Source organism: Gopherus evgoodei, chromosome 15, assembly GCF_007399415.2.
Source record: "Gopherus evgoodei ecotype Sinaloan lineage chromosome 15, rGopEvg1_v1.p, whole genome shotgun sequence".
NCBI lineage: Eukaryota > Metazoa > Chordata > Testudines > Testudinidae > Gopherus > Gopherus evgoodei.
In genome coordinates, this window is record NC_044336.1 from 4,010,353 (window position 1) to 4,026,845 (window position 16,493).

General features: G+C 49.3%; 1 protein-coding gene across 5 annotated transcripts in view; it reads right to left on the bottom strand.

The window, feature by feature from the left end:
• The window catches only part of MYOCD (myocardin), a 506,444-nt gene that overhangs the window by 230,510 nt on the left and 259,441 nt on the right, over nucleotides 1–16,493 (bottom strand). For all 5 annotated transcript variants that reach the window (XM_030535013.1, XM_030535015.1, XM_030535014.1 and 2 more), the window contains exon 2: nucleotides 12,268–12,511. In XM_030535013.1, the coding sequence (XP_030390873.1) occupies nucleotides 12,268–12,511 (244 nt within the window). The remainder of the gene's footprint in view (nucleotides 1–12,267; nucleotides 12,512–16,493) is intronic.

The following is a 16,493-nucleotide window of genomic DNA, read 5'->3' on the forward strand; positions in this document are numbered from 1 at the left end:
CCTCAAAGAGAGAGCATCCCGAGCTGCAGAAGAGAGAGGCTGCGGGGCCTGCAAATGTGTGACAGAAGGGGGCATCGGCTGTGGAAGAAGTTAATTCATAGAGGATCCAGGAGAAGGAGCCTTGCAGTGAGCATGCCTGTTATACACATACATTAGCTGGATTAAAGCCTGGCTATCCAATAGATTTCAATATGTAACTGTAGAAGGGGAATCCTCACTGAGCGGGTGTTTCCAGTGGGGTCCCAGAGGGATTGGTTCTCGGCTCTGCGCTGTTTCACATTTTTATAACATGACTTGGAAGAAACCATAAAACCAGCACTTTTAAGGTGTGCAGTTGACACAAAAATTGGGGAGTGGCAAATAATGAAGTAGCCAGGTCACTGATACAGTGATCAGGATTTCTTGGTAAACTGGGCTCAAGCCAGCAATGAGCATTTTAATATGGATAAATGTAAATATGTACATCTGGGAACAAAGAATATCGGCCAAACTCTCTGGGAAGCAGAGATTCTGAAAAAGATTTGGGGTCATAGTCAATAATCAGCTGACCATAGGAACAAGGGAATACTAAGTAGGAGCAGAGAGGTTCTTTGACCTCTGTATTTGGCACCAGTGTGATTGCTGCTGGAATCCTCTGCCCAATTCTGGTGCCCACAACTGGACGTTGATCAATTTGTGAAGGGTCAGAGGTGAGCCATGAGAATGATTACAGGGATGGAAAATCTGCCTTATCATGATAGACTCAAAGAGCTCAATCTATTTAGCTAAACAAAGAGAAGATTAAGGGTGACTTGATCACATTCTGTAAGTATCTACATGGGGAATAAATATCTAATAAAGGGCTCTCAGACTAGCAGACAAAGGCCTAAAATAATCCAATGGCTGGAAGTTGAAGCTAGACAAGTTCAGACTGGAAATAAGGCATAAATTTTAACGGTGACCATAATTAACCATTGGAACAACTTACCCACGGGTGTGGTGGATTCCCCATCACTGATAATTTTAAATCATGCTTGGGTGTTGTTCTAAAGGATCTGCTTTAGGAATTATTTTGGGGTAGGTCTCTGACCTGAGGCATAGAACAGAATAATAGAATAACAGGGTTGGAAGATACCTCAGGAGGTCATCTAGTCCAACCCCCTGCTCAAAGCGGGACTAATCACCAACTAACTCATCCCAGCCAGGGCTTTGTCAAGCCTTACCTTTAAAAGCTCTACCACCTCCCTAGGTAACCCATTCCAGTGCTTCAACACCCTCCTAGTGAAAATGTTTTTCCTAATATCCAACCTAAACCTCCTCCACTGCAACTTGAGACCATTACTCCTTGTTCTGTCATCTGCTACCACTGAGAACAGTCTAGATCCATCGTCTTTGGAACCCTCTTTCAGGTAGCTGAGATCAGCTATTAAATCCCTCCTCTCTCTTCTCTTCTGCAGACTAAACAATCCCAGTTCCCTCAGCCTCTCCTCATAAGTCATGTGCTTCAGCCCCCTGATCATTTTTGTTGCCCTCCACTGGACTCTTTCCAATTTTTCTACATCCTTCTTGTAGTGTGGGGCCCAAAATTGGACACAGTACTCCAGATGAGGCCTCATCAATGCCAACTAAAGGGGAATGATCATGTCCCTCGATCTGCTGGCAATGCCCCTACTTACAAAGCCCAAAATGCCGTTAGCCTTCTTGGGAACAAGGGCACACTGTTGACTCATAGCCAGCTTCTCGTTCATTGTAACCCCTAGGTCCTTTTCTGCAGAACTGCTTCCTATCCATTTGGTCCCTAGTCTGTAGCAGTGCATGAGAGTCTTCCATCCTAAGTGCAGGACTCTGCACTTGTCCTTGTTGAACCTCCTCAGATTTCTTTTGGCCCAATCCTCTAATTTGTGTAGGTCCCTCTGTATCCTATCCCTACCCTCCAGCATATCTACCAGTTTAGTGTCATCTGCAAACATGCTGAGGGTGCAGTCCACGCCATCCTCCAGATCATTAATGAAGATATTGAACAACACCGGCCCCCAGACCTACCCTTGGGTCACTCCACTTGATACTGGCTGCCAACTAGACATGGAGTCTTTGATCAGTACCCGTTGAGCCCGTTGATCTAGCCAGCTTTCTATGCATGGAGGAGGTCAACCTAGATGATCACAGTAGTCCCTTCCAGCCTTGGAATCTATAAATCTGTGTTATTTTAGCCTCAGCAAGGGGCTTTGGGCCACATCCTCTAAGCACAGCCTGCATTCTGTGTTCCTAGATGGATACATTTACCTGTATTAAAAAGTACACTGTTGGTTTTTGCCCAATTTACCAAGTGATCCTGATCTGCCCTCTTCATTATTTACCAGTCCTCCATTTTTTTTGTCATCTGAAAACTTTACCAGTGATGATTTTATATTTTCTTCCAGGTCATTGAGCAATATGTTAAATGGTATAGAGCTAGGAATAGATTCCTGCCAGATCTCACTGGCTCAATGATAATTCCCTGTTTACAATTACATGGTGAGTCCTATCAGTTGGCCAGCTTTTAATCAATTTAATTGTGTTATGTTAATTTGATACTGTTCTAGTTTTTTAATCAAAATGTCATGTGGCTTTTTCCACCCTGCCAGAGTCTCTTTTATGTCCTCCCAGGGTCAGAGTTTCTGAAGATTTTGAAACTTGCAATCAGGTGGCTTGAACTCCGCTCTGGCTACAGCTGAGGAGAGAGAATGTACTTGAAAATAAATGAACCCCTTGGTGTCTTGCGTGGTGCCTCTACAAATGAGATGCTGCTCAAAGTTTTATTATGGAAATTTTGTTCTGTGACAAATATGTTATGAATGACTTTACTTGAAAACATGCCAACATGTATGTGCTGCTATCACAACATTCAATGACTTTAACTTGCTGCGAACATTCTTGTGATAAATCATGGAAAAACTGACTTGTGCTATCTTTAGTCACTGCAATGTTTCACTCTCACAAGTCACTCACAGCTCTAAAAATACAGTTTATATCATTGGATTCCTGGAATTCTTTCAGTTCTTACACTCAGATTGAAGTGGCATTAAAGTTAGACTGCGAGGTTCAAGACTGCAGGCTGATATTTCATTGGGGATTAGCTATCTTTGGGTTCGATACATTGTTTGCAATATTAATTTGATTTGGATCTAAAGCTAATTTGGAAAAGTTTCTTGCAAATGCACCTCTTACCTGGCTATGGGGAACCAGAGCCAGAATGAGCTTGGGACAAGACAGTAATTTAATAACCACACTTGGATTTCAATATATTTTTAAACTGAAACACATGCACACAGAGTAGACTGCTTGCCAGGAGATCAGTGAAGAGAAGATTTGGGGGGGTTAGGTTACCCCTCAAAACCAACAGAGAGCAGGTCCATTTTTGCCTGAGGCGTACCATTTTGTGTTGAGTTTTGGGGTCAGAAGTCTATATATTGTTTTTCTAATGTTTTACCGAAGTGACTTTGTCATTGATTCAAAGGCACCATCAGCAAGATAGCCCTGACCTTCCAGCAGCAGGCGTTTTCTGGATTTGATTACCAGCTCTCCAGTGCTTGATAGTTTGAGCAGAATTTAATGCTTTCTAATTTTCCTTGATAGGGACCATGAAGCACATTGTGTTCTTTATCCCAACTGGCAGCTCAACAAAGCTCAGCAATAAAAAGCCTCATTTGTGTAATAAACTGTTGTACAATCTACTACTTATGAACAAGGTCCCTGAAAATGTGCAACCTTTCTGCACATTACGCTAAACACAAACCAGATGGGCATTTCCAAATTCTCCTCTTTGTTGCAGGGGGCTGAGGAGCTGGTAGTCAGAGGGTCTATTTCACTAGACAAATATACAGCAGAATCTGACTGCGTTTCTTTCCAGAATCTGCAATGGGAAACCTGCATGGAAGATGTTATGCACAATTAGGCAAAATCCTGCTGAAAGTGTGTGGTCGTTTGTGGCCTGACCAGAAAGGGAGGGGCAGGGCACATGGGAAAGCAAATCTGCACCTGAGACTTTGCCTTCCGTTTGTCATGGGAGGGATGCAGACAACTCCTCATGCACAGAGCAGCCCAGAGAAATACTAAGAGCTTCTCAGGAAGCTGTTTGACGTGGCAAAACACTTACAAGTCTGAGAATCCTTGCATTCTTGTGACAATCAATGATACAATGAGATCACTGCGGGAGAGATTGATCTAAAACCAGACCAGCAGACTCCAGGGTGGAGCATTGCTCATCCAACTCACATCCCAAACCTTGGCCTACAGCCACAGGACCATACAACAGAATCAAAACTCGGAGTAGATGAGAAAGAGTAATGGAGAAGCATAGACTAGGGAGAAAAGGCTCTTCCACTGGGGCTTGAAATGAGCTGGAGAAGACGTGAGGAGAGACATTGGAAAGTGTTCCCACAGTGGGACCTGCAGAGGTGAAGATGTCGCAGTGCAGTGATTGTGCGATGGGACAGAAAGGGAGCCAATAAACAGAATAAGCAGAGAGGGGGAGGGGTGAGACAAGGCCCATGCAGGGGCTAAGCAAGTCTGAAGATGGCCTGAAAGCGAGGAGCACAATTCCTAAGGGGATTCTGAGTGGATCACTTCAAGAGAAGGCAGGATACTGACCCAGTCAGTCGCTGCCGCAGATCTACGATGCCTATGAAGAGTGGAGTGCTAGAACTTAGGAGAGACACTGAGGACATTCCTCAGCCATGCCCAGCTAAAAAGAGCAAACACTTTATCTTTCGACCTAGCAACTGTAAATGAGGCTATAGACGGGACTACCCTAAACCATCCTTTTGGTCCCCTCCAGTGAGCCAGGGAAGCTGAGCACTCAGGAGAGGAGCAGATATGTGGGCCTGCAAAGGATATGCATTCCAAGTACTCCAGTAGCAGGGCTGCAGCTTCCCTGGATACCGTGATCAAAGGGGCCTCTCCTCGTCAGAGCCCATGGGAATGGGGCCCCTCTTCTCTCCAGAGCCCATGGGAACAGAGCCCCTCTCCTCTCCAGAGCCCGTGGGAACAGGGTCCCTCTCCTCTCCAGACCCCATGGGAACGGGGCCCCACTCCTCTCCAAAGCCCATGGGAATGGGGCCTCTCTCCTCTCCAGAGTCCATGGGAACGGGGCCCCTCTAGTCTCCAGAGCCCATGGGAACGGGGCCCCACTCCTCTCCAGAGCCCATGGGAACGGGGCCCCTCTACTCTCCAGAGCCCATGGGAACAGGGCGCCTCTCCCCTCCAGAGCCCACGGGAACAGGGCCCCCCTCCTCTCCAGAGCCCATGGGAAAGGGCCCCTCTCCTTTCCAGAGCCCATGGGAACAGGGCCCCTCTCCTCTCCAGCCCCCTAGGGAATGGGGCCCCTCTCCTCTCCAGAGCCCATGGGAATGGGGACCCTGTCCTGTCCAGAGCCCAGGGAAACGGGACCCCTCTCCTCTCCAGAGCCCATGGGAACAGAGCCCCTCTCCTCTCCAGAGCCCATGGGAACAGGACCGCTCTCATCTCCGGAGCCCATGGGAATGGGATCTTATTTGCTCCAGTGCCCTAACAGAGGGGGACCTGTTAACCAGACACACTCAGTCATACTTAGTTTGAAAAAAACAGGGCTTTGAATTATGGCAAGTGCTGGCATTTGGAATAGTGAGCTGAGCAGGTGCATGTGTAACTGACGTGGGCTATACAGTGCAGTAGTTTATTTTCAAGTCCAGAGAGAGAGAGAGCGAGCGAGAGAGAGAGAGACCACAGTAAGTGGGTGGAGAGATGCATTTGTCTGAATCATCTGTATTCCTGCTCCTGTCCAGAGAGCAGAGTTGGGGCAGTGCCCAGAGACAACCAGCAGAAGCAGGTGAGCATCTTTGTGGATTTCTTGATGCTTTATAGAAAGCCACTCTAGTAGCTCTTCATGTTTGACACATCATGAGTCCTAGTCATGCTCAGGGGAAAATGTTCTAATGTAGGAGCTGCTGCACCCCAAGGCGACGTGGCTGGAGCAGAGAGGCACTGCCGGGATGTGTGCTGTGTGAGCTCGGCCAGCCATACCTCCAATGTCCTACTTCCAGCAAGGAGCCACAGTTTCGAAAGCACCTAGGTGACTTAAGAGCCTAGGTCCCATTTGCAAAAGTGCCTTAGGGCCAGATTTTTAAAGGGATTTAGTTGCCTAAAGCTGCAGGTAGCTGCCTTGTGGCTTCTACAAATGGGTCTGAGCAAGGTGGGCACCTAACTGCCAGTGACTTCCCTTTGGATGTTTTGTATTTAGTCCCTTGCATTTCTAAAGATGCCCATCAGCCTGCACTTTCCTGCACATCCTGACAGCACTGACAGTAGCCAGGGCCAGTTCCAGGCACCAGCTTAGCAAGCAGGTGCTTGGGGGGCCACTTCGGAGAGGGATGGCATGTCCAGCTATTCGGCGGAGGGTCCCTTACTCCTGGTTGGAGCGAAGGACCTCTCACTGAAATGCTGCAGATAGTGATCGCGGCTTATTTTTTTTTTGGCTGCTTGGGGCGGCAAAATCCCTGGAGCTGGCCCTGACAGCAGCATTTCCACCAAGAGACCTCATGGAATGCCTGCAGTGACCCCTGGTGACCCATTTCCTGCAGTGACCTCTGGGTAATCCCATTGTGTTCAGTGACCCCTGGGTGACCTCACTGCCTGCAATGACCTCTGGGTGACCCCATTGACCGCAGTGACCCCTGGTGACCCCATTGCCCGCAGTGACTGCTGGGTGACTCCACTGTCCTCAGTGACCCCTGGTGACCCTGTTGCACTCAGTGACCCTTAGTGACCCATTGCCCACAGTGATTCCTGGTGATCCCATAGTGAACCCTTTTCCCACAGTGACCCCTGGGTGACCCTACTGGCCTCATTGACCCCTGGCTCATTGCTTTCCATGACTCCTTAATGGCACCATTACTCTCAGTGACCCCTGAGCCCCGGGCAGCTGCATTGCCCACAGTGGCCCCTACCCTAAGTGACCCCGGTTGGCCCCACTGACCCCTGTGTGGCTCAGTTGCCAGCATGGCTTCTGGGTTTGCACAGGTGTATATTCCTGAAACTTAGCAACAGTTTGTTGTTGCTGCACAGAAAGTGCAGCACCATCACCCTGCCTCGGAGCTGGGCAGACTCTGCAGGCGAATGAGAGTAAACTCCTTGGAAATGTATGTTGCTCACTGCAGCCAGGAGAGGTGACTGATAGATGCGGGGGAGCAGCTCTGAGGTGCTGGATGGGGCTGTTTCAATACAGTCCCTGTTGGTGTGGATCCTGCAATGGGGCAAAGTACCCTCAACGCATCATGGCCAGGATGTGCAGCTCCAGGTGTGACATTTTGAGGGTGAAAGTCACTTCTCCTCCCTCCATGGCTTCCCAGTAATGTATGTGTGACCAGCGGCTGGGGGGTCAGGGTCAGAGGGAAGTTAGTGACCTTCTCTCACCAGCCAAGCCCTACTGGGGCTGGGGGGAGGGACTAGAGGGAGCCAATGGTCCCCTGCCAAAAATATTCCCCTACCCCCACAAAGATATCAGTCTCTGCCCCCCCTGCCAGCGAGGGCGGTGGACTGTCTCTGCTGGGGAAGCCAGCATGGACCTCCTGTGTCCCACGATGGCTGGGCCTCCCTTGGCAGTGCCCTGGAAATGGTGGGAATGTGGGCCAGCAGCTCACCCCCTGAAGTCAGCAGGAGGGGAGGGGAGTCACTGGGTCCTCCCCAGCAAGGGTGTTTTTTCAGGCATTTGGACAATGTGGGGGAGAATTTGGCACCAGAGGGGCAGCAGGATTGGAGGCAGGAGCACTTTGGGAGGGATTGGGAGCAGGAGCAGCTATGGGGCAGTGGAGAGCTAGGAGCCCTGCCCAGCATCTCCCTTCAGGCCTGGGGCTCTCATTCCCGCCCTGTAGAGGGATCATGCTGGTCTCTGTGGGGCAGAGAGATGTTGTCAGAGAAGCTTCTGCTTCCACCAGGAGGACACATGGGGTATGAGGAGGAGTAGCCACTTCTCTTCTTCCTCCCCCAACAGACAAATTTAAAGGGCCAGCTGTCAGCCTTTCTCATCAGCTGTGCAGAGATCACAGTTGTTACATCAAAGGGAAATGTGCAATACACTTGGCAGGATTTGCCAACTCCTGCTGAAGACCAATGAGATGAAGGGGGCTCAGCTTCTCCCAGAACTGGAGGAACAGGCTCGTTTAAGATGATCATTCCAGGCAATTACATTTATTTAAAATGAAACAATAAAGAAGGTTAATATGAACAGCAACACCCAGGATGGCTGGCCAGGGCATCATAGAATCATAGAATATCAGGTTGGAGGGACCTCAGAAGGTCATCTAGTCCAAACCCCCTGCTCAAAGCAGGACCAATTCCCAACTAAATCATCCCAGCCAGGGCTTTGTCAAGCCTTACCTTAAAAACCTCTAAGGAAGGGAGATTCTACCCACCCTCGCTAAGTAACCCATTCCAATGCTTCACCACTTCTCTGAGTGAAAAGTTTTTCTAATATCCAACCTAAACCTCCTCCACTGCAAACTTGAGACCATTACTACCTTGTCTGTCATCAGGTACCACTGGAACAGTCTAGATCCTCCTCTTTGAACACCCTTTCAGGTAGTTGAAAAGCAGCTATCAAATCCCCCCCTCACTCTTCTCTCTGCAGACTTAATAAGCCCAGTTCCCCTCAGCCTCTCCTCAACAGTCATGTGCTCCAGCCCTTCTAATCATTTTTGTTGCGTCTGCTGGACTCTTTCCAATTTTTTCCACATCCTTCTTGTAGTGGTGGGGCCCAAAACTGGATACAGTACTCTAGATGAGGCCTCACCAATGTCAAACAGAGGGGAATGATCACATCCTCATCTGCTGGCAATGTCCCTACTTATACCAGCCCAAAATGCCGTTAGGCTTCGTGGAAACAAGGGCACACTGTGACCCATAGCCGCTTCTCGTCCACTGTAACCCCTAGGTCCTTTTCTGCAGAACTGCTGCCATAGCCATTTGGTCCCTAGTCTGTAACAGTGAATGGATGCTTCTGTCCTAAAGTGCCAGGACTCTGCCTTGTCCTTGTTGAACCTCATCAGGTTTCTTTTGCCCAACCCTCTAATTTGTGTGGGTCCCCTCTGTATCCTATCCCTACCCTCCAGCGTATCTACCAGTTTAGTGTCATCTGCAAACTTGCAGACAGTGCAAGTCCACGCCATCCTCCAGATCATTAATGAAGATATTGAACAAAACCGGCCCCAGGACCAACCCTTGGGGCACTCCCTTGAAACTGGCTGCCAACTAGACATGGAGCCGTTGATCACTACCCATTGAGCCTGACAATCTAGCCAGCTTTCTATCCACCTTATAATCCAATCATCCAGCCCATACTTCTTTAACTTGCTGGCAAGAATACTGTGGGAGACCATATCTAAAGCTTTGCTAAAGTCAAGGAATAACACATCCACTGCTTTCCCCTTATCCACAGACCCAGTTATCTCCTCCTAGAAGGCAATTAGGTTACTCAGGCATGACTTGCCCTTAGTGAATCTTTGATGACTGTTCCTGATCACTTTCCTCTCCTCTAAGTGCTTCAGAATTGATTCCTTGAGGACCTGCTCCATGATTTTTCCAGGGACTGAGGTGAGGCTGACTGGCCTGTAGTTCCCCAGATACTCCTTCTTCTCGGAGGTGCTTACTGTCTCTTAAGGATTTCTTAAATGACCCAGCTATAAGGGGTGCAGGTATGCAGCTGCATGCAGCCAAGGTGCTATGATAGCACAGTAGAAATATCTAGATTTGTCAGAAGGCTGACACCATTCGCACTGTGATCAGCTGGTGCATCCTAGAGCTACAAGTGCATAGTTTGCCAGTAATTTTGATTGGCAGTAACTGGCCTTGGCATGTGGGTGCCTAGTAATTACAGAGCTGGAAACTTTTCTGTCTTTACCTTTAAAAAAAACCTTGGGAAATTAAATGCTAAACACCGTGAAGCTTGCAAGGAAATATAAATTATAAAATTTACTGTTAAAAGATCAGTCTTAACTGTGCACCCTTACGTGTCTGCCTTTGGTAGTAGTCTTTAAATTCAAGATAATATCTTAGGTATCTATGATTGTATGTAGAATTGGTCCTATGATATGATATTGACTGAAAAACAGCAGGTGGTTGCTTAAAGCTCTGGGCCTGATTCATCATGGCTTTACTCTAGTTTGTTGTCAGTAGAAACTCCACTGGCATTAGTCTGGTTACTTCTGATTTCAGTAATGCATGCAGTCACAGGAGCAAGGCATTGTAACTTCAATCTTCACTTTCCAACATTCTCCTGAGTTTTGAAGACTTAACACTGAGCCCTAGGGTGCATTAAGGAATTTTCATCATGTAATGTATTAAACAGTTGCCAATTATCTTACACTGCCTAAAAGAAACAGCAAACAACTCCAAGAGGTTTTGCAGGGATTGGGTTTTAGTCTACTCTCATTTCCACAGGTTCCCACAGCTGTAACTCTACTGACTTTCATGGAGTTACTCCCTATTTACACCACTGTCAGTGAGATCAGAATCTGGCCCTGAGTTATCGAGTTATAGAGTTTCAAGGCCAGAAGCCTCCACACTCTGAAACCAACAATAGAAATGAGACCAAAGCAGCACAGCCCACGGGAGACTAGACTAGTCTGTGCCACAGGCAGCGAACAGGAGGGACCAAGGTGCACCAGTGTCCTAGGCCCCTGCTAGGGCAGGGAAATGATTAAGTGAGAGATACCCAGCTAATCCTGGTAAGTGACCCACACCCACATGCGCAAAGTATGCAAAAAAAAAGCACAAGGTTCTGCGCATCTGACCCTGGGGGAAAATTCCTCACGAGCCCACATGTTAGATCCTGAGCATGTGAGCATGAACCACCCAGCCAAGCACCTGGAAGATGAGAATGGTTTATGCCAATGGTTTGCAAACTTTCCCAGTTGTGCCCCCCACCCTTATTTTCATGGAATTTGTCATACCTTCCTTCCTTGCCACCCTTACTTCTGTGCTGCATGCTGGCAGTGGGTACTGCCTCAGAGCTGGGAAGCTGGAGAGCAGCAGCTGCTGGGCTGAGTATTGATGTGGTTTGTGGCACAGGAGGACTATTTTTTAATCCCATCCCTACCCACCCTGCAATAATCCACCTCCACTCCCATTTGCTCCCGCTTGCTTGTTGAATGTTTATCTTGCTCTTGTTGTTATGGCAGTGGGTCCTGCGAGACCCGTGGAATCCTAGTCCCAGTCCCGATTCAGGGCTCTGAAGTCTGCTGTGAAAAGTGCTATTTGTATGCTGTTTTTAAAAGGCGAAGGCTGAAGTTTCTTTGTACCCCCTCCGATAACCTCTTGTTTCCTCCAGGGGTGCATCCTTCAGTTTGCACACCACTGGTTTATGCCACCTCAGAACCCTGGCCCACTCTACCCAATGTCTCATCCCCAGTGATGGCCATCCCTGATGCTTCAGAGGAAGGAGATAAAAAAACCTGCTCCTAGAATAAATGATCTGGAAAAAGGGGTAAACAGTGAGGTGGCAAAGTCTGCAGATGATGTAAAATTACTCAGCGTAATTAAGTCCAAAGCTGGCTGCAAAGAGTTACAAAGGGATCTCATAAAACTGGGTGACTGGGCAACAAATGGCAGATGAAATTCAGTTTTGATAAATGCAACATAAAGCACATTTGGAAACGTAATCCCAACTATGCATACAAGATGGGGTTCTAATTTAGCTGTTACCACTCAAGAAAGAGATCTTGGAGTCATATTGGATAGTTCTCTATAGCCACTATATAATCCATGGTATGCCTGCACCTTGAATACTGTGTGCAGTTCTGGTTGCTCTATCTCAAAAAAGAATTATTAGAATTGGGAAAAGCACAGAGAAGAGCAACCAAAGTGATTAGGGCAGGGATCGGCAACCTTTGGCATGCGGCCATCAGGGAAATCTCCTGGGGGCCAGGCCAGTTTGTTTACCTGCAGCATCCGCAGGTTCGGTTGATCGCAGCTCCCACTGGCATGGTTCACCATTCCAGGCCAATGGGGGCTGTGAGAAGCGGCAGCCAAGCACCTCGCCAGTCTGACAGTAGCATTTAAGGCTGACATAGAAGCACTGAATTTAGGAGCAATTTCCAATCTCCCATTTACTTACAGGTTTAAAGCATATCTGCCAAAGCATCTTCCAAAAACTTAGAGTAAAACAGTTCCCATCCACTTAAATCCTAACCTGCATTAGCACCACTCCACAGCTGTCATCAAGCATGATCTTGCTCAGACAGTTCTCCCTTTTCTTACTGGAATGGAAAAGGGACTCACCGTTCTTCCTCTCAGCAAAGGGGGCTGGCTGGACATTGGTGCATATGGTTAAGTCTTTCACCTCTTCTGCACCTTTCTCTTTGTGTGTCTTTTCGTCTTCATTCCCACAGGGTGTATTGTTCTGGTCTGAAGGCTCCTGTTGGATCATGCCGTTCATCACCATGCCTGAAAAGACTGATCCTGAGCCTGCTGTTCCACTTTGAAAGAGAAGGATTCCAGGAGGTCTGAAACTCCAGAGCCAGCTCTAGAAAATACCAGAAACAGAAGAATCCTAAATCACCTGACATTTCATTGGAACAAGGAACAATGTTCAATCCTTGTGATACAAATGAGCTGACAGATATTCACTCCAGTTCTCTACATGCTGGGGGACACTTCGAGACAGATACACCCCTGGTGTAACTCCCCTGCCTTCAGGGAGTTCTGCCAGCTCACGATTTGGCCCTTCTGCTCTATTTATTCCGGTTAAGGTTAGCAATAGGGTGTCACTCAGCAACAAATACCAAGTACTGGGAGAGGGGGAAGCCTGTTCAGATTAAATGAAAATGACACTAAGGCTTCCACCATTCCACAGTGCAAACTCAGCCAAAACCTTCTGTGATGTACACAGATGGCTGGTTAGCCTTAGAGCTGGGCAAAATATCATGATGGCTGGCTAGCCTTAGAGCTGGGCTAATATCGTAATCAAGAGTTGTGAAAATTTGTGCAAATAAAACCTGCTGACTGGCTTCTCTGGTGCATGCAGCCCCTATATTAATGACCATTTAGATGGTGGCACTTGTATCCATAGGCAAGAGCATTTGATCAAGCTGTGAATACATATTACTGTGAGCACAAAAGTTAATTCATTGAACAAATAGAAAATCTCACCCAGAAAAAGAGACTTTTCTTTTTACAAAGTGCAGGTAGCCAAGCCAATCAGGTAATAGAAATCAGGCCAGGTGTCTTATAGAAAGCTGCCAATCGCATGCCACAAAGAGTGACTCATAATTACGAAACAAGAATAGCAACCACTTCACAAACAATCCTTGGATTAAAGTTGTGTGCAGAAGTATACACTGGGCAATTAGGAATAAGAAACACACTTGTAAAATTCACAGCTTGTCTGGAGATAATATATTATCCCTGATGCAGAATCTGACTGGCTCTAGTTGAACCTGCTTTTCCTTTGAATGAAACACTCAGCTCCTGACTTCAGCAGGGACAGAGCAGCAGGAAGCACCGGAAAGTCTGCTCTTAGGAGACATCCTGGCCAATTTTGCAGCCCCAAGAAATTGATTGTTCAGGCCAGGCTTCAATAAGCATCTGAGTTTGGGGGGGGTACTTGGTTGAACCTCTGAACCTTTGGAGGGTGATTCCTGAGCCTGAGGTGAGAAGAATTCTGTTCACATTGTAGGATGCAGACCTCTGAATCTGCAGGAGAACGATTGATACTAAGTGTAGCAGCCAAAAAGCTGCAAGAACATTTCAACAAAACACTGTCCAAAAAATCCAAAGATGATAAGTGAAGTGAATGCCAGGAAGAATCAGCCCCAGCCTCTAATAAGTCCCATCAGGAAAAAGCCGAGGAAAGCTAAAAAAGGGCATTTGTGGAGAACAAGAATAGAAAATTGCAAGACTGAGCCAGTGATAAAAGCTAATTTGATACAAAAGAGTTCCTAAACTATTACAATTTACTGTATAAGGAGTCAGAATAATCTACTGTAAATGACACTGTCTCTTCCACATCAAGCTCCCTTCTTACAGCCTGGAATTGCCCCACGCCACCTCTCCCTTTGCCACCTCCCTGCCCTGCCCCCTCACACCACTTTCACCTGCAATCCTTCTGGCCACCCGAACTACCCTCCACCTAGCCACTAATTTCACAAGCCTTCAGCAGTCCGATGCCACTTGCTAAGTACCAGCCCCAGCTGTCAGGGATGCCTCAGAGGGGCGTCAGTGCTTTGGTAGGATGCCTGCCCCAGGAAAGGGCCCAGTCAGAATTCCAGCCTGCCCTGAGAAAAGCTGTCTCTGCCCAAAGGCTCCTGCTCTCTGACAAGCCTGCCTGAGCCAAGGGTCCTGTTCCCCATTCACTCCTAGAGTTGCCAGCCATCCCGGTTTTCCGCTTATCTCCTGGAGGACTACTGAAGCCAAACCAGGAGATTTTAGGCACTAAAAGTCCAATGGTGCGTGGGACTAAGCAGGCCCCCTGCTGCCCTGGCCCTGTGCCAGTCCTGGAAGCGGCCAGCAGGTCCCTGAGGCCGCTAGGGGGGAGTCCAAGGGGTCTCCGTGCACTGCCCTCACCCTGAGCGCCCAACTCTGCAGCTCCCATTGGCCGGGACTGTGGCCAGTGGGAGCTGTGGTGGCGGTGCCTGTGGGCAGGGGCAGCGCACAGAGACCTCCTGGCTCCCCGCCCTAGAAGCTGCTGCCAGAGAGGAGGTGCCAGTCGCTTTTGGGAGCTGTCCTGAGGTAAGTGCCGCCTGGTGAGAGCCCAACCCCCTTCTCTCCCCGCACCCCAGATCCTGCACCCTGCACTCCGCACCCAAACTCCCTCCCAGAGCCTGCACCTGACACCCTCTCCTGCAACCACCCCCTGCTCCAAAATGGTGAAAGTGAGTGAGGGTGGGGGAGAGCAAGTGATGGAGGGAGGGAAGACCTCAGAGAAGGGGCGGCCAGGGGCGTGGACTCGAGGAAGGGCGGGGAAGGGTGGGGCAGGGGGTAGGACAAGGGTGTTTGAGTTTGTGCGATTAGACAGTTGGCAATCCTACATCACAGGCAGACAGTGACATGGCTGCCCTCTCCTTGGTACATTGCATAGGGCTGCCAACTTCTAATCATACAAACCGAAACCCTTGCCCCACCCCCTTCCCCACCCAATCTCCAAAGCTCCTCCCCCTGCTCAGTCCATCCCCTCGCCATCTGTTGCTCACTCTCCTGCACTCGCATTCACTCTCTCATTTTCCTCCAGGCTGGGGCAGGGAGGTAGGGGGCAGGAAGGGGTGAGGATTCTGGCTGGGGATGCGGGCTCTGGGGTTGGGCCAGGGATGAGAGGTTTTGGAGTGCAGCAGGGGCTCCAAGGTACGGCCAAGGGGTTGGAGTGCAGGAGGGGGTTCCAAGCTTAGGCAAGGGACTGGGCTGCAGGAAGGGGTTTGTGGTGCAGGCACCAAGAGGGAGTTTGGGGGTGGGAAGGCGCTGAGGGCAGGGGGTTGGGACGTGGGAGGGGGTGTGGGCTCTAGGAGGGGGCTGAGGGCTGGGGCAGGGGGTTGGAGGTTTCAAGGTGTGAGCTCCGGGTGGCGCTCACTTTGGGTGGCTCTTCGTAAACAGCGACATTGTCCCTTGGCTCCTAGGCAGAGGGCACGGCCAGGATGGTCTGCGCACTGCCTTTGCCTGCAGGTGCCACTTCCACAGCTCCCATTGGCTGTGGTTCCCAGCCAATGAGAATTGTTGGAGCCAGCACAAGAGACAGGGAGAGTGCACGGAGCCCTCATGGCCTTTCCTCACCTAGGAGCCAAGGGCATGTCACTGCTTCCAGGAGCCTGGCAGAGCCAGGTAGGGAACCTGCCAGCCCCACACCACTGGACTTTAACAGCTTGGTCAGCAGTGCTGACCAGAGTGGCCAGGGTCCCTTTCGACTGGGCATTCCAGTCTAAAACCAGACACCTGGCAACCCTAAATCACAGCCCCTCCACTGCATTTGCTTCCTTCAGACACCATCCACCTCTTCTCCTCAAGTCAACATTCCCAGCTCTGTAGCAACCTCCTAGATGCAGCCCTTCTGTCCCCAATCACCTGCCCCGCCCCATGAGCCCCCTACCACCAGCAAGCACATTTGTCTAGTAGGCTTGACCTGCCCCCAGGACTGCTCACGGCCTCTATTTCAGCTTATGATCAGCGACTCCCCTGCTCACGGATCCTCTCTGGTCTCCTGTATCTGCCACCCACCCAACTCCCTAGTCCTTTCTCTGATCTCTCAGCGAACGTTTCCACCAGAGTGTACTGGGGCCTTTCAGACTGGGCCTCTGCTACAACCACAGTGTGGAGAACGCCCTCCTTAGGGCACCCAGCCAGCAATCTGCCTGTCTGATGGCCCTGATCCCAGGCACTTCTTAACCCCCCTTGGCTCTGTGCAGTATTGGGTGCTTGACTTGCCGCCGTGCTCCTTGGATGCCTAAAACTCAGCAATGCCTCTTTCCCTGCTGCCATTCCCATCACCCAGCAGTTGGGTGGGACCTTGTGCTCCTGGCCAC